The sequence below is a fragment of the Helicoverpa armigera genome, chromosome 4 (assembly GCF_030705265.1).
Source record: "Helicoverpa armigera isolate CAAS_96S chromosome 4, ASM3070526v1, whole genome shotgun sequence".
Taxonomy (NCBI): domain Eukaryota; kingdom Metazoa; phylum Arthropoda; class Insecta; order Lepidoptera; family Noctuidae; genus Helicoverpa; species Helicoverpa armigera.
The window spans coordinates 11,911,590-11,938,941 of NC_087123.1; the positions used below are offsets into that span (position 1 = coordinate 11,911,590).

A 27,352-nucleotide genomic window follows, 5' to 3' on the forward strand; every position below is an offset into this window, starting at 1 on the left:
TTTTATTTGTTTAATTTAGATACAATTTTCGTATTTTTTTACTTTTTGTTTCAAATGACCGACCAATTAATCTTTTCCATCATGTCTAACAGATATTTAAAAAAAAAGTCTTTTGCGACGAGCATTTTTGTTAGTGTAACAGAAACTTTTATATTAATGTAAGTCAATTAATAAATCCATTAATGGATTAAATCGAAAATTAACCAAGTTTAGTTACGCAAACTTATCAATACATAAATGCGCAATTACTCCCAATATTAATTGGTTGAACTAATATCATTATTGGCAACTCATGCCGGTAATTACGGACGCCTAAGTGGAGGTTAACTATTGGGAAAACCGGTTCTAAACCTACACGAAAGTAATTAATAATTATTTTTCTTTTTGTTTACGCATGATAATAAAAATCACCTTAGAAAATTCTAGGACATTAATAAATATTTATATTTTCCTTTTTAAAAAAAACTGTTCATTAAATTAAACCCACAAACTTCATAAAATATTTCACTCACTCTACGATCCTCCTATTACTTAAAAAAAAACGATCACCGTTCCTGACATCGGACCCGCCATATGCCCAACTTGGGCCACCCCCCGCTGTCTATGTGTGGGTGTACACAGACACAAAGTACAACAGTGTGTAACATTTCTTATTAATTAATGCGCACACACATAAATCAGTCTCGGTTCGTTAGTTACAGCGACATTAAGGACTTTCACGTTTACTAACCTTTTTTTTTGAAGCTGATTAGGGAGCAAACTATGGGTTGGTAAGATTTTTAATTTTAATTGTGAGGTTTTAATTAAACCTGTTTGGTGGATTGAATAACGTTGTAACCAAAATTAAACTGCCTGTAACTGTTTATTGTTTTGTCAATTGGTTCTATAAAGAAATTTTATCTCCAAAAATATCTGTAGACCCACTTACTAAAAAAGTGTTTTTTTTTTTTAATAATATGCTTCGAGGTAACCTAAGTTAAGTGTCATAAAAACAGCCAAATACAGTTTTTTTTTGTGTAATCATTGTTTTTGTCCAACGTGTTAAAACAAAAGAATTAAGTAACAAAATTCGAAACGAATAAAACAAATTGCTTTTTTATTTTCTTTTCCCAAAACATACTTTTTCGGCCACTTAACTGTGACAGTGTAATAGCTCCTTTACGTATGTAAATAAATTGTAAGTAATTGCGTGCTCCGACACTTCACAACGTGGTAACTGAATTTAAGAAACGGTCGCGCATACTTCTACAGCTTTAGGTTTGTATTTTCTGTAATATATTGACTAAATTGTTTTACTTTTGTATAACAAGCAGGCAGTGGTACTAAATATTTTTTTCTTTAATATATTTCTTAAATTGTTTTACGATTGTACCGTATTATTATTTTTGTATAACGAGGACCAGTCCCTGTTAAATATTTTTCGTTGTACTTACCATGTTTTATTTTGTAGCAACCATTTAGCGTCAAATTGAATTGTCTTGTCGATATTTTTTCGTATACATTTCATTTTGTTCGAATAAAGTGGTATTACATTTTATGAGATTCAATTCAGGTTTTTGTAAAGATGCATAAGTTTAATGCAAGCGGAAAACTTCAGTTTTTAGTACACTTAATTTAGTTTTTCGGTTGAGATTTTGTCCAGCCTGATAATGATAAACCTACATGCGTAAATCTTTAAGCTTGTAGCTTTACCTAAATATCTCAGATAAATCTAACCTTTAACTTTAGCTAAATATATCCTTGGAAAACAGATACATTATCATTATTTTACTAAAAACATATATGATCCTATGAATTTATCGCAGTTATTATTTAGATGTAAATTCAAATAAGACATTATTCTTTACATTTACTAAATTACGGTCAAGGCCAAAACTTATTATTACTACACCTAAACAAAAATTAAAAATTGTCCCCTACCGTGAACACTAAACACACTACACACAGCTACATAGTTCGTCAAGCATCGAGCGAACACATGTTCCCAATTAACTCATAATGTTCAACGTTTCACGGTCTGAGACAAACGCCAGTTGATTGCGTTTTATTGTCAGCTCGGTTGGTCTATTTCCTTTGATACTTACGTTAGGAATGTTTGACATACTTGTTTTGGTAATGTAGTTGGAAAAGTGTGTAATGGAAAATAGGCTTTTGCGAAAATATGTTTACTTATTATTGTCTTTGATAAATAATTGAATGGGGTTTCCACTGTGGCTTTCCCCAATAATATTATCTTTTGACGGCAAATATGGTTTAAAACGGTTTTTAATTATAAAAAATATGGAAGGTATGACAAATAAAAAGTAGGAGGAGTACTTAAAGACACATTGACGCATTTTTTCGTGTAACAAATATTCCTCACAATAGTAATATTAAAATTAAATTAACAACCGAATTAACATTAATACTAACAACAGAATACGGATGCAACCAATAAAATATATATTCGCAAGCCCTTTGATGTATCAACGGCGTCCTTCGCGACCGCCAACACGCTCACCATTCTTAACAACCGTATGTCATTCTCTTTGAAGTGATTTCACTACTGCCTTTTATGAGCATAAAGAATTAAATAGCGGGTTTTTACGACTAAGATGTTCAGATACGAAGTTTATGTACTTATTGTCATTAACATGTGTTTGTGCAGTCAAATAATTTGTGGGGGACAATTGAATGGCGGCGCGTGCCTAAGTTTGTGACGCTTTGTTCTTAAGTGTACGAAAGAGGTCAGTTTTTGTTTTTTCTTTTTTGTGCGGTGTAGGTAAAGAGGTTGAGAGATTAGGTTGTTTAATTGAAGGTAGGTAGTTAATTATTTATTCATTTGTACTCCATAAAGTGTTCTTAAACAAGGCTTAGCTTAGCTAGGCTAGAGTACAATATTATGGGCCCCGTTATTTTAATGCTTAAGAAACCTATGTAGATGATTGAATAGTTAGCAAGCTTAGCCAACATCTATTTTAATTTCTGTGTGAAATTATGCATGAAATTAAAATAAACAAACCATTATTGAATATAAACAAAAATATGGTATAAACAATGTATGATAAACGCACGTTAATATCACGAACCTAGAAAAACACACTATATAGAACGAGGTTTCAATTTTAAAATTGCCTATTAACACAACAACAGTCTACATATTTTAGTCCACGATACAAAAATTGGTAGTTTCCGAAGGGGTCTAAAAACTACATGACATTTGACATGACAGCTACAACTTACCAATCAACAGCTGTTGAGTGTTATCATATCCTTGCAGATCCATGTATCCCTCTTCATAGTTAGCAGTAACAAATAAAAAACACCATTTCAATACTATCACAAACACATACAATTCACAACCCTAACGTCTTAAAAATAAAGTCTAAATTACATTGTGGATGAACTTTATTGAAATGAAAAAGTGACAGCTATGCAATGCAATTTGGACTTAAATGCAAAGAATTAAAGTTTGATTTGGTGTGAGTAATATGAAGAGTGTACCAAATAAACCTTTATTAAAGGCATATTGAAAACTCAAGTGTTTCCGATTCCAATACAAGATATTAACCAATGCAGTGTTTTCTAAAAATATGTTGAAAGCACAATTTAATATTTGGGCGTCTGTTTTGTGTGTGATTCATATAATTTTAAATTGGTAGCTGAATCATTTTTGAGAATTTAAACGCGGTTATTTGGCTGATTTCTGTTCAAGTGAATAATTTTTCTCTTGGTACAATTGTCTGCAACTACATGTAATCATTGTGACGTTAGTTTAAAAAGCGTGAATGTCGCTAAGTACCTATATAACAATGTTAATACCCTCTTTTACATGCATATATTGAAACACGTAGTTTAGTCTTATAAATAACACCTTTATTTGGCTAGATAATCTCGTCTTGAAATTGATTAAAATTAATCAATCCAAATCGAAGAACCATGAGTTTCTCATACTCGAGCAGCTTGATATACAAATAACTTCACAATAATTATAATCATGTACGTACGTAAGTTACCGTAGGCGTAACGGATATTCCCATTAAGCCACTTAATTAAGCTTAATTTCCTAAGGGGTGAGTCTTAAACGATAGTTTAACGGATTATGATTGATTAACTCTAAACATGTTGTTTCAATTAGCTGTGCAACTGATGAGGCGGATACTGTTAGGTCAAAGACTCTGGATGTAGAATATCCTACATAAGAATATCTGTGTTGTAATATTTCACAGTAAGTTTTGTTTCATATAAATTGGGTAACCCATATTTTTTGTCCTCAAGTGTATAAATGGCACATTATTTTGTAAAGGTTCTATAAATGTTATTATTATTTTAGTATTTTCTAGTGAGAAGACAGATAATCGTAAATAAGTAAGTCTAGAGACAAAGCTCTTTATTAGGTACGCTTATTTTCCTATCTTATTTTATATTCAAGTCCAAATAAATACCTAGTCCTCATCAAGTTTTTTGACTTGCCAAAAATCCTACAAAAGATACACTATTCGACCAAACAAATCAGCCTACAAAATATTACACTATTTCACCGAAAAAAAATTCAAAAAAAGTAGGTATCATAGAAACACTTACCACTCTGACAAGGCACACAATCCGAAGTCCTCTGCACCGCCTGTCCCTGGCAAGGCGCGCCTCCATTCAAGGGATGAGGTTCCGTACAGCTGCGCGTACGCCTCTGTCCTCCGGTCACGCGGCCATTGCAGCGGCATTGAGTCCACGGGCCCCAGGAACTCCAACCACCGTTGACTGGTGACAAAAGAGAATCGGGTTAATATCCTGAAGCATTCACTCACAAAAAGCCTGATGATCCGAAGTTCAAGATAAATGAGAATCTTTCTGAAAGATAAACGATAGGAACCGAGCATGATGGTATTTAGCTAAAAAATGCATTGTTCAATGCTTCTATCTAGTAATTGACAGTCATCTGCAATCTACATCAAGAGTAGCTTGAACTAATGCTATTCAGATGTTGAAGCTTCGTTTTTGCCTATTTTCATCAAAATTCAAGAAGAAGTTTGCACGTGAATATATAACAAACGTAGGTAGGTACCTACACATACATACTAACACGTTTATTGTCGCCTTTATAATATCAGTCTAATTTAACAAAATACAAGTTACTTTATGTGTATAATTACATTAACTGTCAAATGGCTTCGTTAGGACCTAATCCAGTTACAATTTAATTATCCAAGGGTACTATAAGGGTAATATACATTCAAAGTTATACTTTGCAAAAACTGTATTCTAAACAAAGTGAGACGCGATAAATTAACACTGATATATAGTCAGCAACGTTCTACCTTTTGAATATGAAACAGACAGATAAATTATAATAAACTAGGCAAATGCGATTAACATTGCTATTTTATAGTATAGTAGTTTTTGCCTCGGGCTTGGCTTGCGTAGTTTTCGCGAAAATAACTCGTTTTCTTAGAGATTCTGAATTATAAAAAATGTCACGTACGGTCAAATAACACAACTACATAATAAACACGTCATTTTGGTCATGAAAAAAATATATAATGGATCAATCCTGAACTAAAAATTTATAGAATGCTGCTAAATAACCAAATAGTTCTACCAAAATATTAAAAAAAATCTTTAAATAGGTTGGAAACCCAAAAAGAGTTTCTGAGATAAATTCGTTTAAAACGAATAATTTGCCCACATTTGACTCGCCATAGATTGTATATTTCTGTACAAAATATTACTTTAAAGTCAGCATAGAATAAACCTATAAACTGCAAAAGAAATAGTTTATGAACCCAACTGTCTTTATTTATCACATAGCCGGAACTGCATTAAATTAATGCATTCCACTTCATTGCATTCAAATACATAAATAAATAAAAACGCAACATTTACGACTGTTCATTTGCATTGCTTTTAACCGCCGGTTTTAATTGACTCCAAAAACATATTGACATTTTGACTATTTGGTTAGTTAGGTATTTCAAGTTTGTTAACTGTTTTTGTAACTAAATTATTGGGCCAACAATAAAATAAATAATTTAATTAAACTATCATGTTGCTTAATTACAAGTACCTATAGAGACTGTTTTCAATCACCTGTCCAGCCTTTTCCCAACTTTGTTGGTGTCGGCTTCTAGTCTAACCTGGTGCAGCTGAATACCAGTGTTTTACAAAGAGTGACTGTTTTTCAATGCAAAAACAAGCTGTGAAAAATATTACAGACTGTATTAATTCATTCGCAAATTCTAGTATGATTATATTAATATTTATTTATATATAGTTGTTATAATGTAAACAATTCTTTTAAATAATTCGTGTTACTCATTAAAACTTGCACAATGTACGGGGAAAAAGCGTGACTGACAAATATCTAGTCTGCAGAACATTTTAGTATTGTAAACCACAAAATATACAAACACGCGAACAATATTACTTTCTGAGAATATTTGTTAACCTCCTAATTATAGAAATAATGCAAATAGTAGGAAAATAATAATAAGGCTTTTCCGAGAAACTGTTAGGTTCCGGTATGATTTAGAAATTTTGTATTTATTTTCAGAATAGGATTACATTTTAAGTCTCATTTTGGCGAATAATTTGTGTTTGTGAAACGATTTCAGTAGAAAAAGAGATTATTATATCATTACGTGTTTGAGCTTGAAAATAAATAGGAACACGTGTAAGCTTAATTTTTCTTTCCTAGTAATATCCAAATTAAGATACCGACTTTTGAACAAGTTAATTCTAAATGTTATCATGAGAGCGTAAAAAGTAGGTATATCTAGGTATTTCACAAAAATTATGAACTCTCCTTAACAGCAATCCAAAACACTAACGTTCTGTTTGTACATTTTTTGATATAATTGGTTAAATTAAAAAAAAGAACCCATTGTAGGTAAATAAAAATTTACAATTTGGGTGCTGGCTACAAATATTAAACTGGCATTTTAATTTTAGCCAGACTTAGTAAAACACAAAAATCTCAAAACCAATTTAGATCACCTAACAGGCAGAACGGCGGGCGTTTGCTATATCTTTACCACAGATCAACAACACGCAAGATGGCGTGCAAATCCTAACCTAACAACGTAGCTAGCTGCGACCTTAGTGTACCTAATAATACAATGATACCATCTGTTTGTTACATATACGGTTGAAAGATGGTGACGATAGGTCGAGCTAATTATTTTACTGTTTCAAATAAGTGTCGGTTCTAGTGAAAAAGTGGTTGTAAGAAAGTGTTTGCGGAATTTAATGCTGTTTGTCACGTGTCTAAGGAAACTTTGTATGCGACTTTTTTTAAATAGTGTCAAACGACTGTTTTAATCGTTTTTTGGCAGAGTAAAAAATAGACGCAATTATGCTGCAAGTACAATATTAATTTCGGTTTGCATTACATTAAAAAATATATTTCACAATTGCCTACTGATTAACTACGATTATAAATGTCGAAATAATATTGACTACCAAACAAAAAAAAAAATCTTGAACCATGGACAAAACCATAAAGAAGACACATAACCAACCAACTTATCAACACTGTGGTAGGTACAACCTCATTTCACGTTCATAAACAAAAAAATAAAAATGTAAATTGTCTTCGTACAAGCGTTTAACGTTACATTACAAGCAATACGGGCGATGTCGGGCGTTTTCCTAAATTATGTTTAATAGGTACTATAACTGTGAGTTAGGTTGTACGTAAATCCCGTCAAACGGCTGAGCCTTACAACGATATTATGTTAAATACTGGCATGATACGGCCGGAATATTAAAAGAAAAATGTAGTTTATGGATTATGTCTTGAGTATAAGATACTTTTTGGTATCTTTATTTTGTTTTTGGATGTAAGAGCCGTTTTGTGCCTTCATTATTACAGCTTACGTACAACATATTAATAAATGTGTGCAGAATTTTTTATAAGGACTTCAAGATAAATAATAGTCTTTTATAAACTCTGTTATACAATAAATATAGGCACAATCTTTATTGAAGAACTTTATTAGAAGCAAAATATGGTAAAAATAGAGGATTATTTATTTAAATTTTATGCTGAAAATAATAAAAGGATAAAAATTTACTTGCAGCTGATGCATACATCTCATTATAAGTTTCACTAATGAGATTCACATTTTCATCCAGCGCTGAAAGATGGAAGAAATAAAATGGGTTAAGTTTAAATTATAAACAGTGATGGGAAAAACTTTCACCATTATCGAATTGAGACATAAATATACAGAACTAATTTATGCAAATCTACAAAGATTATAATGAATCAATGTTCGTAAGTAGGCAGTTTCCTCTCCCATTGTAATTTTGTTTTGAAATGTAAGAAATATTCAAATTAAAAATCATAATTTCATCTTCCGAAGAAATAAATCTTTTAAATCCCACACTTATTATTAAAAATGTCGAATAAAATTACTTAATGAAAATTAAAATAAACGACCACCATTTATCGTTGCCGACACAATTTTGAAAATTAAATCATAAAACAAGTGTATAATAGTAATCTATTAACTTGCTATAATAACTAAATTATAATAATTTTTCAATGATCATTAGTTGGAAAACTAAATAATTAATTTTCTATATAATAATAATAATGAGGCCGCTTTGGCCACCCGTGGTGTATAATTTTATCTTCCGCTCGATAAAAATTGATTGCGTGGTCGCATCTCTAGTTTGTTATTAAACTATTAAAATACTGTTAATATTAATAAAGTGCCTCACATTCTAATAGCGGGGTATCCATAAAATTTGGAATGTTATACGTACCTATCTTATTTTCGTTCAAATTCAAACTTGACTTTGGTTTGAATCAGAGTTTCTTTGGAAATTATTCGATTCTCGTGTCAAACAGTTGTAATAGTGTTGTAAACATTTATTTTAATGTCGGGAAGTTTAGCTTTAGTTTTGAAGTTGTGGCAGTTATGATTCTGTATCTTTTATTAGTTGTTCGTTTGTTTCTTTATGCAGGTCACCCGATTTATGTATCGTGAAGTTCGAAGTTCGGGAATTGTTTTAAGTTGGCGAAGTGAGGTGCTGTCGTAAGACTGTTTATAGTTTTGTTTTTATAGTTCATCAACTATACAGTTTTTTCATAACTATTACCGTATAAAGGCGTTTCTATAGACAAATATGCTGGATGCTTAATGGGCGTGAATCGTAATTGTGCGATGTTTGTTCTTCAATTGTGATATGAAAGTATACTTATAAATATTGCTATGATAACACATATAACTGAACAAAGATGTCAATTCTTCTTACTTTACGACTCAAACATACAGTTACAAAGGCACAATAAAAGAGCCCAATCGATCACAACTCCGTAACTCCAGTTACGCAATAAAAGTACTGAATTCAAATAGGAAAGTTTACGACTTTCCATCGGAACACGAAACCGAACATATTATATATTCAACTAATTAACAAACCGACGAATCGCCAAGTCTTCACCCTTTTTTAGTTTTAACATCGGGTCACCACATTGTTTCTTAATTAAAATAACCGTTTTTTTATTTGTAGGACAAACGTTAAATTTTTATACGTTTTGAACACGGAACGTGTATCGCATAACGAGTATTTCCGTAGTAAATTTCTATAGGTTTTGGTTTCAAGAAGTGAGCTTTATTGGTTTTCTTTGGAAGGCGTGCTTTTTCGTCAATAGCTAAATATTATTCATAGTGCTGGTGGAACGGTAAGTTAAAGTTGTTCCTTGAATAGGCTGGACTTCAATAATAATGCCAAAGGAAGCAATCAAAATAATTATAAAGATATTAAACAAACTAAAAGTAATAACAGCAACGCAGCACACAAACAAAACTAAGAAAACAAGTGAGCATACACTACAAAAGCCCAACGCCACAATAAACACAATCAAGCAAGATCATTATACAATCGTGAGCATAAAAACTTGTGAAGCGACGACACTCGCCCACGCCTCACTATAATGACGATATATAGCCCAATTTGCGACGACCCGATACATTCCTACAACAAAGAGTAAACCCTTCTAACACGTAATTGGTGAGAAGTAGAAACAATTAGAGAACTCAACATTTGTACTGAAGCTAATAGCTGAATTGTTATCAGAGAAGCTGTCGATCATAACTTCAAATTTGACGCCATTGAAAATCATTTAACACAAGAAACAATGTTTACTACACCCATTAAATAACTGTTTGATGATTCAGCCGTCGTTAAATCTAATAAAGCAGCTACTGCAATTCAAAATTTAGTTACGTGAGAAAATGATTTAACAACTACAAGCATCCTGCCACTACTTAAACAATTGAATAATGACAGGCGATTTTACTTTAAGCAAAACTGTTTAACTAATTCTTAAAACTGCTGATGTCCTGGTATTAAGGCAACAGAGAACAAGACCTGCAAGATGAGCAAAAGGAAGATGCAATGTCAACAATTACATGCAAATGAACTAAATAAGAACCAGTACAGCAGTTCCTATACCCTGGTAGAATCATGATGCTAAAATTAAATATGAATCATGAACGCGAAACTGAATTTCGGACGTGCAAGTCAGAGGTGATGATTGCTATCAGTTAGATGGCGCCTGCATCGCGTAGGCGTCTCTAATGACTCTCCCATGCGCTCGCGCTCCGCTATAATTGCAGCTATCGGCCCATGCCCTTTGATCTCACTGAAGTAAAGATAGTTATTGCGTACACCAAGGGTGAAATGAGCGTTAAACAGCTTGTCTGATAAATTATACGTGAAATAATGAAACGTGCAACCATAACTTGTAAGCTGAGGTGTACCTATTAAATTGTCTAACGCTCTTTAGTCGGTAATAGCTGTGGTGCTTACTACTTCAAGTTATGGATTTGATAAGGAAACATAAATTCTGGCTAAGTTTAGTGCGCCATTAACTTCCTGGTTTATAATATCTGGATTCTATTAGACGTTACGGCTGTTGACTTCAAAGACGAACTTGATTTAGTTTCGTTTGTAATTTTATTAATGTTCTTAGATTTCGTCCATCAAAACATGTTCACATGACTCACCATAAACGGTCAGAAGGGCAGGTTCAGAGATCCTCTTCCCGGCAATGTTCTCTGCGACGCAGCTGTAGTTCGCCATGTCCTGTTGACAATTATTAACATTAATTAATTACCATACATTAACGATGTACACTTTCCTTATTATTAACGAACTTTACTATTATTAGGGTCGTTCTCATAAAGAAGTGAATAGTAACCAGCTTTTAAGTTTTCATTGCCATACCACTAAACCTGTTAATAAAAATAAATGCCAACCAACTTTCAGGCAGGCGTAACTTTCCGTGTTTCGTGGCTAACATTTATGTACTTGTAATCATTTAAGCAGCATAAAGCTAAGGAATATTCTCCGAAGCTAATTTAGCCTATAATAGAAAACACAGCCATATTGTAATTATACGAGCACATATATTTTGTTAATCTCCTAGAAATTGCTAAAGCGACCTATACTAAATCTCAGATGTCATAATGTCCAAGATTATACAGAAATCTGCGTCGCACGTGGGTTATAAAGGTTTATTATGAGGTCGATAAAGTTAACGGACACCTATTTATCCAACTATCACGGCTAAGCTTGGCTAAAGACGGAATAAAGGTATACACTCAAAGTAATGGCGTAGCTACTTTAACCGAAATTGCTCTCTCATATCATAATAAAAATAGGCTGAGTTCCCGAGAAGTTTTGCGGCAAGAGGTACTGTAGTAAATGTTCGCAGAAAATATGGATAGAAAATGTAAAAAATATTAAATAACTCCCAAAACCAAATACTGAATGAGAATTTAGAATTGGAATCCCAAAACATTTGTAAGACAACAAGAACAAATTAGCACCCGCATAGCTTTAAAGGGCAAATAAATTCAGAGTGTTCATTACAGCACCCATCTCATAACATATTTTTACAACCAAAAAGCTGAATGTGTTAAAATTACAAAGGACGGGAGACATTAATTTAAAAGACGTACAACACATTACGATCATATTCATTAAGAAAACGCCCTAGACACCTTTGTGAAGATTATGTTACACACGAACCCACAATGAGAGAGCGACTGACACTGGCAGCAATTAATCCATGTCTGCTCACAGTGCCTAATTAGTGGGAGCTGCGTAGCGGAAACCGGAGATGGAATGAGTTATTTGCGATTGTGCCATTATTTGGTGATGTGGTTCGAAAATGCTGTATCAGGACTTTCAGAATTCTTTGATGTAACGCTGTTTTGATGCCTATACTTGACTTTATAATGAAATGGTATTTTGAATCAAAATTAGTAAGTAGAACAAATTAATTTGGTAATTGATAGCATCAGTAGGTATAATAGATCCGTTGAATAAAAGTAGAATCGTTCGCATCAGCAACGGATTAAAATGGTGTAATAGAGATGAATAATCAAATACAATGTTAGTGCTAAGTGAATATGCCAATTGACTGAGCATTAGCATAATTAGGCCGAAATTAATGTTGGCTACGCAATAATAGGCAATCAAATGGATTTTGAATCTGATAATTGTGAAGCGATTCCATTAAACTAAATCAAAGATAAAATCAATTTATCCAATAAAGTCAGAAAAGGTATTAAACTAACGAAGAAAAATACACAGGTCAAGTAAAATTAATCGCTAAAGATAAACGTATCTTCTTCCATAAAGTTTATATAATTGGATTAACACAGGTTTAACACTTTTATCAGAGGACATCCACCGGCTTTAAAAGACTACACTGGACGACAAGAGGAAGAAAAAAGAAAAGGAACGCACCCGACAGCGACTTGTGTCGCAATTAATAAACGTCTGTCGCGGTCGACTAATTAGTCGCAGTCGTAGAGATAAAATAAATAATTTGCAATCGTGCGACAAGATGATGCGATTGTGTACGCTGACGCTTTGAACGAGAATTTTAATGAGGTGCGTGACTTAAACTTAGAAACAGACACTGTTTGTGTTGTGCACTATATAAACGTTACTTAGCTATTATTACTGATACTACATTCTTGTGTCGCAAATAAAAATGAGTAGAATACAATAATACAATTTGATTGACGAGAATCAATTCTAGCAAGTACTGAGACCAGAGGTATCAAAACAAAAATAAAGAACTCATCGGTGAAAGTATAAATATATACAATACTAGCTTCTGCCCGCGACTTCGTACGCGGATCCTGTCCCTTATGCCAGCGACTACGGGGTCAGCAAAATCAAAGATCTGAATAGTCTGATATTGAATTTTAAGGGACCGAAGAGAAACGTTCTATATACTTAATTTTTGTACTTTAAGAGGACGTATTGGAAATTTTGGCGCCAAGGATCTCAATTTTTCTCAGTAAATACAAAACGGATCAAAATACAACTTGGTTACCTGAAAGTTCATGATAAAAACCTTATTTTGTTAGACTTCAAAACATGATTAGGTAACTTTTACAACAATAAAACTAATATCAAACATACCTCTTTTTAAAAAGAGATTCACATATTATGGGCAAACGGGACCGATCTAAGCCTCTTAACTTTTTTAGTAGTTGAGTATATACATAATCTTTAAAATTGTAGAAGGATTTTTTATCAAATTATCATTTCTAAATAATAAAATTACAAAACCATTTTGTCGCTTACGACTTTTAGTTATAAGCTAGCGCGCGTATTGTTATCCTCGCCCCGCTCAGACGCTCCGACCCCTTTTGGCGCCTTAGGTGCGCGTGCCGGTTATGGAATTATTGTTTACCAATTCGTCGCCTTAACAGCAAAAGCACAGCAGACTAAACAAAACGCTGAGAACTGAACCGCAATAGACGTGACCATAGGGATAAAAGTAGTGATTCTAATTAGTCCGCATTTGTGTGTGGCAAAAATATTACACAAGTATTATTACGTAAAAAAAACATTAAATAGATGACAAAGTCGTGGTGACTTAGTGGAAGTCGTGGTGGTTTAGTGGGTAGAGAACCAATCTCTCAAGTATGAGCTGAAGGGTGAGGATACCTCGGTGGACTTTAAACGCAGATTACGCGCTCCCTGTGCTTACCATGAGGCACCTACCCTCCGAGCAGGGCTACTAATCCTGCTCTAGCGACTCCACTCTGGACGGCCAAGCCAAACCAGAGGCGTGAGACCTACCCCCGTCATGGTTCTAGCTGGGCTCCTGGAGTTCCACATCAGGTGTAGGTGTGGTTCAATTTTTATAAGTCAACAGAGAGTGCTTATCAGATTGAACAACTTTTTCTAAAACGTCATACCTCTATATGCTATAGTCTAGCTGGGCCCCTGGAGTTCCACATCAGGTGTTTTAGATCTTCAATTTGTGTAAGTCAATAGAAAGTGCTTATCAAATTGAACAACTTTTGCTAAAACGTCATACCTGTATATGGTATAGAGAAGCTGGGCTCTTGGGGTTCCACATCAGGTGTTCCAGATCTTAAAATTTATTATCTCAGCTGAAAATGCTTATCACATGAAACAATTTTTGCCATGGCACCATTTTTGTATCTCTTATAGTTTTGTTGGTCTGTTGGAGTTCTGCATCAGGTCTTCAAGTTTCGAAGATAAATTATAGCCTATATGTTGACCAGGCTTAGTACTGATAAAACAAAGAAAAAATCATTGAAATCCGTTCAGTAGTTCGGAAGATTAGCGTGTACAAATCTAAGAAGATGTATACAAACTTTCATCCCCTATTTTATCCCCTTAGGGATGGAATTTATCAAAATCCTTTCTTAAGAGTTGCCTACGCCATAGTAGCTTTATGCATGCAAAGTCTCAGTCCGATCGGTTTAAAATTGACAAAGTTTCATACAAACTTTCATCCCCTATTTTATCCCCTTGGGGGTAGAATTGATCAAAATCCTTTCTTAGCGGATGCCTACGTCATAACATCTACCTGCATGCCAAATTTCAGCCCGATCCGTCCAGTGGTTTCAGCTGTGCGTTGATAGATCACTATGTCAGTCAGTCAGTCAGTCAGTCACCTTTGAGTTTTATATATTTAGATTGTAGCGTTTAAAAGCAAGGAGGAACATTTTATATACGAAGATTTTACCTTTATTGAAATGTAAGTAATTCGTGATTTAATTAGAAGCATTCATGTTGAACTACTCTAAACTAAAGATTTTACGTAACGATAACCAGTTACAAGATACTGGGCGTCAAACTGCAAATGCGCTCGTGAATTTGTAAGATATAGGTAATTTAAAATTTATTAGAGACCAAGACTCAATTTACGATGGTTCAGATTTCGTTTTACGTCTAATAATGTTATTGGTTGATGGTCTTTAGACCTTGCAAGTACGTGGACAGGACCTGATGGTAGGAAGTAAGAAGGTTGATATAGTTTTATCTAAAGGTTATGCGTAAAAAAGTGTACAACCATCACTTTAACAATACTGCGATCTTTGGAAGCAGAATTAATAATAATTATAATGTAAGAAAATGATTTACTTACACGACATGTCCCATTTAGCACTAAAATTAAATTACTTGGCGCCATGTCTCTACACATACCAAAAATTTTACGATGTTTCTTATTAGCTATGATCACCAGTTACTTCGAAATTCGCCACGTGTTAGTGAGCAGTTTCGACTAATGGTATAATTATTTCAACTTTAAGTCTACTCCTTGTAGCTTAAGCTTTATTTTTCAATAACAATGTTTCATGTACAGCTACTTTTATTACTGTACAAATAGTTGGCCTAATATTGACATGTGTTCATAACGTGACTGTTCTAAGATCATGATGTTAATGCTCATTATTTGGATTTGTGGTCATATTTTATTAAGCTTTTAGTATTATGGCACTAATTTATGGATCGTAAACGATGCCCATCTGGGAAGCTGGTCGTTGGGTGGTTCAGTAGCATAATTCTAAGTATCATTACGATCCATTTGGCTTCCGGGGTCAACAAACCTTCGTCAATCATAACACTGTAAATATCCTTGGGCTGTTTGAAAGTGAAGATTTAAAAAATGCAATCGTGCCAAAATACTGCCAGTTTCCTGACTGTCAGTCAAAACACGCAGATGAACATAAAAAATGAAACAATAGGATGACTAAGCCGGAGGGACGTATTAAAGTCAGGCAATCCTCTTCGTTGATTTTTCTTAACTCGTCATTTTAAACTTATCTTTGTTTTTGACATGTCGAGGCCAGATTTTTATACACGCTTCTCGATTTCAATTTCTTCGAAATGATCTTAAAGTTTAAAGAAGCATTCTGGCCTTCGACTTTTGTTTATATAGTTTTTGAGCAAACGTTCCTTTTCGACTTTGTTTTATTTTTTTATGTCCGTAGCTAATTGCGATTTCGATTTTATTGGCGATATATTATTGTATTGCTAAATTAAGTGTTGATAGTTATTCGATAATTCTCAGAATCATGGTACGCTGAGTGTTTTTCTAACACACATCTTTGGCGTTTATTACTTTGCTTTGCCATTTGTTCTCCGTGTGCTTTGTTAAATTACGACTTTTAATCGAAACTCTTAATAAATCTTTTTAATAGTTTCTAACTTTCAGTTGAGAAACCATTCGTTCTCATGAATCGAGATTTTATTGATTTTGTATCTACCTATCTGTATATTTTTAACTGTATTTTTAATGTCTACTATTCAATAAACTAAGCCATATCTTTGTTCAAGAAAAACCTATAAGTTTTTATTACATAGATATTAGAAACACTTACTTGTAAAGTGGCCCTTGATATGAGCAGATTCCCTTCAGCAGATATCAGGACATTGTGGTCTTGCTGCAGTGGCTGTCCATGCTTCAGCCAGGAGACTCTTGGGGCTGGAGCGGCAGCTGGTGGAGAGCACCTCAATGATGCAGCGGAACCGGCTTCCACTGATGTTGTTGAGGGTGAGACTGCGAACGGCTTCTTGAGATCTGTGGATGAGGAAACAGTATTAGGGATAATCCTTGTAAATAGTATTATTAAAATAGTGTAAATGGTCCTATTCCGACCGTGACTTGATTAGAGTGAACTATGAGTAAAATATTTGGTAATCCGCCATCCAATCCATAGCCGTTTAGTGAAATTTGCGTCATGAAACAAAGGCTGTTATTTCATTGCCATAGAAAAATCTATGTATCTATTCTTTTAACCTTCTCTTGTAACAATAGTTGAATTCTGAGGACGTCATAAAATTTCGTAATACCTATACACTATAATGTTTTACTCTGACGAAACAAAACACTGTCGCATATTTGGAATGTATCAGATCGTTCATGTCTCAAAACAAAACTTGGAACAATGTTTTAAAATTATACAATCTACGTTGTAATCTAATAACAATTCAATCGATAGTTTCCGATCCCGCATATTTTGAATTAATTAATCAAATAAACGAATTTGTATTGATGTAACAAAGCTTTATAACAATGTTAAATAACATAACAATGAGACGTCAATAACAATTAAGGTGACGTCGTCTATTGGCAAAAGCTTTTGATCTAATTTAATAATTGGTTATCGTTGTACAATTGTGTGCGGTCCAAGTTAAGAGTGACAAGAGAGTATACAAAATATGGTAATTAGTATTATATTTTAACTACTTTATCCGGTTTGTTTAATATTATTACTTACTCTTGTACGTTAATGTGACTTTTTTTAACCGACTCTCCGGAAAAGAGAAAGTTCTCAATTCTTCGGGTCCTTTTTTTGTCAAAAAATACCGAATCCTTATTTCTTTGTGCAACTTTCAACGGAAAATCTACCGTATTTTTAATAAGAATGAAAAATTATAAATTTAAAAAAACCCCCGACCCAAAAAAGTATGCAATAATTATGACAAAAGGTTAAAAACGCTAAACCCTATAAAAAGCAAAAAATAACTTCTATCACTACGTAAACTAAATTTTGTCGTGTCGGGGGACCGCTCTAATTCATTACTTCAGATACGTGTTTTTTTTTAAACGATTGTTGTAATTAGGTTGGTATCATTTGATTTATGAAGGTAAAAAGCGGTCCCCCGACACGTCAAAATTTAGTTTACGTAGTGATAGAAGTTATTTTTTGCTTTTTATAGGGTTTAGCGTTTTTAACCTTTTGTCATAATTATTGCATACTTTTTTGGGTCGGGGGTTTTTTTAAATTTATAATTTAATTTTATTTCATGCTTTTTAAAGGAGCTCCTTAATTTTTCCTTCTTTTATTTAATTTATTTTATCTTAAGATGGGGTCGCTATATGCGATCTCGGCCGAAGGAAGCTGTTTAACAATCCTCATGACAAACTGGCTCTGGGAGAATTGCACAGATTGAGAAACAATAAAGATTAACCTTTGGACATTCTAGATTTTCAGCAAAAATATAAATCGGTTTATCCGTTTCATTCCGGTATTCCAGGGTTTCATCCGCCACATCCCATTTCCAGCATCAGGTTCTCGTCAATCAGAAACATGAACAGAACTCGTCAAGACAAATTCAACGAGCCCAAACTCGATGGGTTTACTAAAAGGCAGTTCAGGGTTACGTCTCCTACCTTTGTGCCCTAACAGAAGACCAGCTCAGTGGTTCCAAAAGACATTAGTGTTTCAAATTTCAGATCCCACATATACTTGCAAGTAAACTGAGCGTGTAACATTCCTATCACATCTAGCAACCGAGCTGATGACCTTGAAGACCTGAACCGATTTCCACCAAACATAGCTAAGAACACTCCCGACTGACATACCTTTTAAACAAAAAAAACCGCATTACAATCGGATCATCCGTTTGGGAGCTACGATGCCACATACACACACACACACAGACACGTCAAACTTATAACACCCCGTCGTTTTTGCGTCGGGGGTTAAAAAGTACTATTTTTGTTAAGTAAACTTTTAATGCATGAAGTTATACGCTACACTCCACGGCCCACAAATTCCTTCACACGTCAATCTCAATATAAAAACGCGATAAGAGCTCGATCATGTAGTTACACGCGACAGTCGCACCCACGCCGATAATTGTCGTTCATTTAACAATTTCACGGCGTTTTGATGCCCACCACCGAATAATTGTGTGCTATCTTAATTGTCTGGCCCAAATTATCTGCCTGTATGTGTAACGCATTTTTCATCCAGGTAGCTTTCGGTGTTTAAATGCCTTTTGTTTGTTTTATTAAGTGGTTTTAATAACACGTATTGTTTTGTTTTTGTTTCAGTTTGTTTGTTTAATACATGTGGTTTGTGTTCGAATAAATCTAAAGGAGTTTGATCTGGGAAATGGAAGTTTAATTGTGATTCAAGAGCTGAGCCGCAGTTTGGGCTTAATACTTCTGGGGCTACAAAAACCCGATTTAGCGTATCCTCATTTCAATTCTAGCCCTAAATTTCAAACAAATTCCTGAATCCAAAATGTATAACCCACACAAAACCATAACAAATAGTTCACACTACAAAAACGAATACGGCGTACACTCGGCACAAAATGTTCCGCCCTCAACTCCAAAGTGGTTTAACGTAGTGCGTCCATAAATCTGTTGGGTGTACGCTCCATTACTCGCTCTCTCGCTAAGATATCGCGCCCGAGTACGTGAAGGTGAAAACTTGAGAATTTTCTGCAACTGCAACTTATAAACATGTTGGAGTGATATTATTTGTCACTGTATTTCAACACGGTACATTTCTTTCCGCTCCTTTCATGGAGCGCGATGAAAAATAGGTGATGTTATCATTTCTCGAATAGTCGCTGCGACTGGTTTTTATTACGAACGTTCAGACTCTAAGGACGATTATCATGAAGAAAAAGGTGTAGATAATAAGAAGTCCTTATTGGTAGTAGTAGATAGTAATTGAGTGAGCTAGCTACTGGTAGTTGTAATCCCTGAATGGCGCCGGGTGACTAGTGGTTTTAATTGAAAATTCTCAGGTAAAGCCTCGAACTGGAACGGTGCCCGTACCCTCTATAACTTCGGGTTCATATTGGAAAATGTATAATAACTCATTGAAGCAGCATATTATTGTCGTTGCTACATGCATACCTAAAGATGGATTTGATATCCCTAACCTTATAAATGAGCACGTAATCTTCAAAACTGACAATCTAAATACTGTTACCCTTAATTATAACATTAAAGAAATACGAACTTCCTAACATGAGCAAGCACCCACAAATTCTTAACGACGTAACAAAATTCCAGCAGTTGCATAAACCCTAATTGTGTAACACTGATCAGGTGGCCAGGGATCAAACGTGACTTGCAATAGCTGAATAGAATCATCGTGAATAACTTCAGTGAGCACGCGTTATAAGTCGTAAGGTCGCGATGGTGCCAACTTGTGAACCAACTAATGATTATGATGAATGATGATTGTTATTTCAACGTTTGTTGGCGCCAGAATTGCTGATTTACCAGACGTGGGTAATTTTAGTATTAAGTAAGACCAAGAATTGCTAGATAACAAGACGCTTGAAGGTATAGGATAGTTAGTATGTGATGGTAAGTGATGTAATGAAGAGGTAATTTTTGCGTATAATATGTTAAGACTTATGGCTATATTAAGACGATTTGTTAAGTTAAACGGAATTAAAAACTTAGTCGCAGGCCTATTGGTCTTTTTATTGTACTTAACAAACATAGAATATTGTTAATTTAAATCTTTTTTTACCTAGGTATTGCGAAACGAAAAGTAAATAATACTTTTATAGATAATACAGCAAAGCAAACTTTCAATAATACAGAATGAGAAGTAAAGATTTCCGTGTAACTTTAAACTGTACGTCTGATGGGCGTAAATGATAAGTGTTAGGTAGATCCGGAGAGTTCGTGTAGAGTCATAAATTACGGCGCGCGTTTCATTTCCTCTACGAAATTCGTACCTACGTGGCCGCGGATGTAGAGATGCAAGATGCGTTTGTGTTGGAAATTAAACTGTCGAGGGTCAAGGAAATATTACCTGGTATTTGATTAAGAAACATTGAAATGTTATTATGTAGTTAGTGAATTCTGTAAGATGGAGAATCAATTAGATAGCTTAGACGAGCCTAAGTTATATGAAGATGATGAAAAAGGGGTGTTAGATGATGAAAGTTTTGAATAAAACATTTTACCTACAACATGCAAAATGAAATATGAAAATTATAATATCGAGGCAGCGAAAATTGCTAAAACAGTTGCCACAAGAAAGGCTTCGGAGAAAGCTATATCAGCGACTAAGATACTGCAGTTTTGCATAAACACAGCCGGGCCAGTTAATAGCTTACAAACACCATAATTATTCATAGCACTCATTTCCTTTTATAAACTCTCACTACCTGGCAGGCGATAAAATGCCTAAAATAATTTACTTTCAAGAATAGAGTTCCCCCTCACTGAATTTAGATTTCATTACAGCAGGATTTTGTCACCAGGAAAATGGTACCAGCATTAATGTTAAAATAAATACTGTTATCGTAAATCATCTTGATAAGTCTGTAAATCTGGGTAAGTTTTCTATTTGCATTCTTAGTAGTCTTGCTAGATCTTTTTAAAATAAATTATCATCTGTTTTCATTGTATCTTAATTTACCTGATTTCTAATATTTGCGGTATCTTTCATAAGTTGGTAAAAGTTTGATCAATTTTAATTAGTTATCTTAGGATGACATCTTCTGTACCTAATTGTCGCCAAACTTTAGCCAATTGGACAATACTGACAAAAAATATGAAATTAAATGATACAAATTTTCACTAAATACTTTATATCCGTGTTGCCAAAAATGCAGCGCCGCATACAGAATACGGATTTTCTGTCTGTTAACATTGAATTATATTCGTGTACCACTGCTTTCATACACTTCGTTCGTTTCACGCCTAGACCGTTCCGTATACATGAAAAAGTTGTTTGTTCCATGATGAATGTGTGTTTCTGATTCAGTACCATTTTTAATTCACATATGGCTGTGATGGTCACCCTTTCTATATGTAAGTATTCTATAAGTACTTCTACCTATCGTCGCCTTTAATAAACATTTCAATAATTAGGCTTATTTCTCGTATTCATCATTTCTCTTTCAAAATCACCTTCTTCATTTCAATAATCGCAAAAAAAAACTCACTCTCCTTTCAAAACCTTCGAACCAAAACAAAAGACTATTAAGGCCAATTCTATTTTCAAACCGACACCTAGACACAATAACGCCCTCTTTGATTCTCAATAATAGATCAGCAGCATAACTGAAAGCCAACCTTACCTCACAATCAATGAAAAGTTAAATATAGACACGCGACGCGTTTACCGATCCATTAAAAGCCCCTACCATGGCTGTAAACTTGAAAACATCACATTCCTACTTGGATTCAGTAAATCGTGGTACGCGACTTAACTGTGACACTTTTATGCGTACTTACTATTCATCCATTATTGTTAATAGCTTCATAGATGCTGTTTTCAAGTAGTTTAAGTAGGGATGTACCTAATTCCGTGTATTTTGAGAATGAATCAACATGACGTATAATGTCTTAGCCGTAAATACATTACTGCTCTTACGGGGTTTATGTCTGCTCCAAGTATAACTTTAAGTGCGTCCATCATTCAAGTGATTTCAAGTAAGTAATATCAAAACTAAATACATCAGTCCCTTACTTCATACCTACCTCACAAATTCTACATTTCACAATTGCTACTTCATCATTTACAGAATCATTCATTATAACGCCAGTCACTCAGTCTTAAGATGGACAAACAAAACGTAGACTGGTTCCTGTCATTCCCAATCCAGATAGAAATAAAATAAAGACTTAACATAACCGGTCCGAATGAAACACATTTGTTCTCAGTCATCCAGTAATATTCAGAGGAAACTCATAAACGTCTAAATATACACAATACAGAAATTGAGAGAGACATTACCGACTCTTAATTGTGCGAACCGACTGTACGTGGTAAACATGCACTAAATCTACCTCCCGACGGTTTTAATTGTTCAGTTCAGTACAGTTTCAGAAATAGCAGCTGAAGATCTGGATGGTTTCATGGAAGAAAATTTAATTGAGGATGAGAGTAATGTCTAACCGTTCTAATTTCAGTGAACTGAAAAACAACTTTGGTGGTGTTATAATTTATTCTCTTACATAAGCTGATTCTATTTCGATGATAAATTAATAATTGGATTTAAATTTTCAATTACAAAACTGACATGAGCTAGCTTATCGCGTACACCCGTCAAAACAGCCGTCACACATTTCACTCTCAAAACTTTCACCAAATTAAAATCCTCAACGCCTTTCCTTCACGCTAGGATCATGCAAATGGTTGCTTTAATAAATAAGTAATATCTAACATCAGAATTTATTACTTAGTGCTAGCTTCAACTTTAAACCGTTGTTCCACTTCCACACAATCTACAAGTTATAGTATACAATGAACTTTATGTTTCGTGGCACGACTAAAGTGTGCTATTGCAGCGATCATTGAATGTTATGAATTACATTCTGATCTAATCTCGGTGGCTGTTGCTAAATATATAATTCCTGGTCACGGTGGTATTCTTGCGTAATGAGAATATGAAGCGAGATAATGCAACGAATTAGTGCGGTTTGTCAGATATGATATACCTTTCTTAAACAATAAAGCATTGTATATTGATGATTTGAAAACAGGAAGCCAACATTCTAAAAATGTTTGGAACTATCATCTTCCACCTACAACATTCAAATAAATCGTCGAAATGGTGGCAGCGAAATAAATTAAAAAGTGAATTGTTCACCGCATTGTAATTATAACAAAACTTGATGTATGTAATAGCATCCAAATAACAGTGCTCGTACTTGACCGCCTCAAGTATTGCCCAACAGCCATAAATCCAGGCAACGGTCATTCCGACGTTTATTTAATATGCATAGAAGATTTACCACGAATGGGTATTGAATTTAATCGAGCAACTGTCCGTAATACAGTTTATGAACGATATTAATGGTGCCATACATCACGCCACTTTGATGGTGGTGGTAGTTTGTCTTGTCACAACATGCTCGTTTTGGGGAGTTTATTTTGGTAATATTTGAAGCAGTAACAATGTCTTTTCTGAGCAACCAGACAAAAATGCAATTTTCGTGAAGCAAATAAGATACCACGAGCAAGAAGTCGCAAAAAATGTTTAAGGACGTTGAAGTAGAAATAACCAGTCGCGACTAAAGAGTAATTTAGATGCTATAATGGATCACACTTCAACGTCAGTCGGTCCATTCATACGTATAAGATCCATCAAAGTAGTTGGTTAATCCATCAATGTAAATCCAAGTGAAGTCAAGGCCATTGTATCTTATAGTCATAAGTTACTCCCATATACGAGTAAAGTGTTTCCAGTGGACAGAATGTTACAAGTAAATGTTAAAGCATTTAAAATAATGACATTATCAGTAGAAACTAAAGATTTATTTACAAAAAGGTTGAGAGTGTCAAACTTTATCTTAATACGTGAAAAGAACGGTGATTTGAAGCTATTAACGTAATGTCTTGGACCGGAGATGGGCGTGCAACAATCCCAACTGGGTTAGTCTAAAATCGTCTACGGAAACCCGCCACAAATTATGAGTTTTGATGAAATGTTCCGCGGCTGCGTTCCAGTTCGACAGGAAACAATATATTTTTATAACTATCCTAATAACGTAGATATTGAAAATATGTGGGTTATTGATAGAGCTGTCGATATTATACGATTCGAATTGAGAAAGTAAAAAATACATTAAGCGTTTCGATTCGAAAGATTAAATGTTAATTAACCAGCTCAGATTATATCTAATAGGTTTGGTGATTAAGCGAATCGGTAGCGGAAATGTTAGACGACCATTATTCTCAGAATTAGGCTTATGAAATATGTTATGAATAGAAATGGCGATGAAGATTTTTTTGAAGTCACGCAACAAAAACGTACGAATGTACTTATTGAGGAAAATCTATAGATGTTCAATAGTCAAACCATTTGATAGAAATCTACTTTCAATGCCAAACATCAAAAAATGATAACACAAAAAGATCAAACAACAAAAAGTAGCAACGAGGAAAAATATATAGAAAAGTAACGATAAAAATCTTCATACAATATATTGCCTACATAAATGTACGAGTGAAAAGAAAAGATACTTACATGCCAACTCGACAACGGCAGGCTGACTTTTGATGTCACCTCTGCTACTCCAAGCGTTGCAGGTACAAGTAAATCTGTCTTCACCAAAATACTCGTCTAACTGATCTCTTGTAACATTACACTCAGCTTCCACAATTCTCACACCACTTTGTGGATCCACAAACTCAAACTGTGTACTAGCCACGGACCTTACATCATTGCATTGAAAATACACTTGAAGGGCATTGGCTGCCCGACACCTCAGCAACGCTGGTTTGTTCCTCACAACGAAAGCGTGCTGTGGTTCTAAAAGAAACATTGGTAAGTCATCTGTAGAACTTTGTAAGAGATGATCTCCTGATAAAGAAGGCAGTTCATCTGCATCTTCTCTATTATCATGTTCATCTTCTTTATGTGATTCGTTTTCGTAATCTTCTTCTAAGTAATCTCTGTGATGTGGTGGTGCGTGGTTCTTCTCTGAGTTATAAGGATCTAGTGCTTCTACGCCGGCTGGATGGGCGTACTCTGGTCTTAGAGGTATAGGAGGCGTTGGAGCTGCTGTTGTGCTTTCTGGTGTTGTTGTGTTTGACACCTCTGTAACAAACAAATAAGAATCATTAGTAGCATGATCGAATTCAAGTTTTATATTGGTTATGTTCACTGGAATGACCTACTAAAGGGTTAACTGATTTAATAATTGAATATGACTATGGTTGATACGATAAGAGAGATAAGATTGTCAAATGTAATTGATATTGCCTAGGAAAGTGCTTTCCAAACAAATTGTTATAAGCCATTTGAACAAAGTGGATAAGCCGTTGTAACTACGTATTTTAATTAAATAATCGATGTTCTATAAATAAAATAGCTGCTTAAGGAAGTAAGAACCCATTTAATTGCTACTAAAACTGCATTTAAATTCTGGAATGTTACAAATACCCTACCATTAAAAGTTTATAATCATATCGTGGGAACAAATTAAAGTAAGTACACGGTGCCATGTTTGCTTCTCAAAAACGTCACAAACAATTTAAAGACCAATTAAAACTTCACGAAACACGAACGCTAATAAGACTAATAGCTTTCGCTTATATACGTACTTATTCTAATTGCGGAGTTAAAATATATTCCTTGTCGCGGGGGATAAATAGCAACTGTCATAATAACATGTACCCTCCGAGTCATGCCATCGATTTCACTCCGAGTCCGCACCTGGTTTGAAGCGTCACTCGCGCCTATTTACACGCAAAACATAGATATTCGGATACCATGCACCCCTCCTCATAAATTCAGATGCCGTCAAATAGAAACCAACTTTAAACCCGGGCCTTTAAACTCAAATTCCATTATAACCAGCACGCATTCTTCCCTCTCCAGAAATTCGCCTAAAATCGCTATCAGCACATCAGTGTATGTTACTCTTACTCTGTTGACAGTATTACTATTATTTGAACTAGGGAATTGTACGAAAATAAACCGCAACCCGAGTGAACCGTGGATAACTTAATTAGTTTCACTTCCGTTCAGCTTATTTCTATTTCCGTTTTCGTGGGGGCCGAACGATATTTCCTCCTGAAATCTATTTTTCCTTAATAGGATTTGTTTCGGGCATTTTCCGCCTGTCGGTTTGAAATTGTGTTAAAATGATTAAAATACCAATTTATTGCGATTCCGACTGTTCGGGTGTGAATAAACCTTTGAGACAAAAGCACTTAACTTTCGCAGTGTAGTGAGTAATTCTATTATCAAAAAATGATTTCCAAGATCAAAACACCCGTCAATGCCTCTCCTAAATTCAATCTCACGCCTCCGTCGGACTCAAAACAAAATACTAAACGCATTCTAATTATAATACAAATCCAAACGAGACACTTAATTACCATTTCGTCTAAAAAAACAATCTCCATGTCACAGTCAGGCCTCCGTCACTCCATGTACTTGCGCGCTATAAGTGCCTACCGCCCAGCCGAGCGGTCTCGGTCCGCCGGCGGATCAAATTCAGTTGCGGTTTTCACAAGCGAAGCGCGCGCACGCCGTTCAATTTTTAACCGACTTCTAATAGTGCTGTTCGTTCGTACGCGCATTACGATGCCGTGTGGTGCCTTATGTGCTGTAACTTTAAAGATTTTTTTATTTTACCTACACACTGATGTATATAATTATGTTTTATCTAGGTTTCTTCTACCGTCAGCACCAATAGGTATATAAAACAAAACAAACTTACAAAAATAATAAAACAAACTTTAAAAAAAGAGAACCGACTTCAAAACACTAAACCGTAAGAAATAATTTATTTTTTGATGTCGGTGCTTTTTCGATTCGTAATTACCAGCTGTTAGCACCAACATAA

The 27,352-nt window shown here is 34.5% G+C and overlaps 1 protein-coding gene across 7 annotated transcripts in view; it reads right to left on the reverse strand.

The window, feature by feature from the left end:
• LOC135116747 (netrin receptor UNC5C-like) overlaps positions 1–27,352 on the reverse strand; it is a 116,384-nt gene that overhangs the window by 21,225 nt on the left and 67,807 nt on the right. For 5 of the 7 annotated variants that reach the window (XM_064034270.1, XM_064034271.1, XM_064034272.1 and 2 more), the window contains 5 exons: positions 25,024–25,596; positions 16,656–16,855; positions 10,995–11,073; positions 4,564–4,737; positions 3,223–3,273 (listed from right to left, as the gene is read on the reverse strand). In XM_064034270.1, coding sequence (XP_063890340.1) covers positions 3,223–3,273; positions 4,564–4,737; positions 10,995–11,073; positions 16,656–16,855; positions 25,024–25,596 — 1,077 coding nt within the window. The remainder of the gene's footprint in view (positions 1–3,222; positions 3,274–4,563; positions 4,738–10,994; positions 11,074–16,655; positions 16,856–25,023; positions 25,597–27,352) is intronic. The other 2 variants (XM_064034274.1, XM_064034273.1) reach the window with 1 other exon arrangement.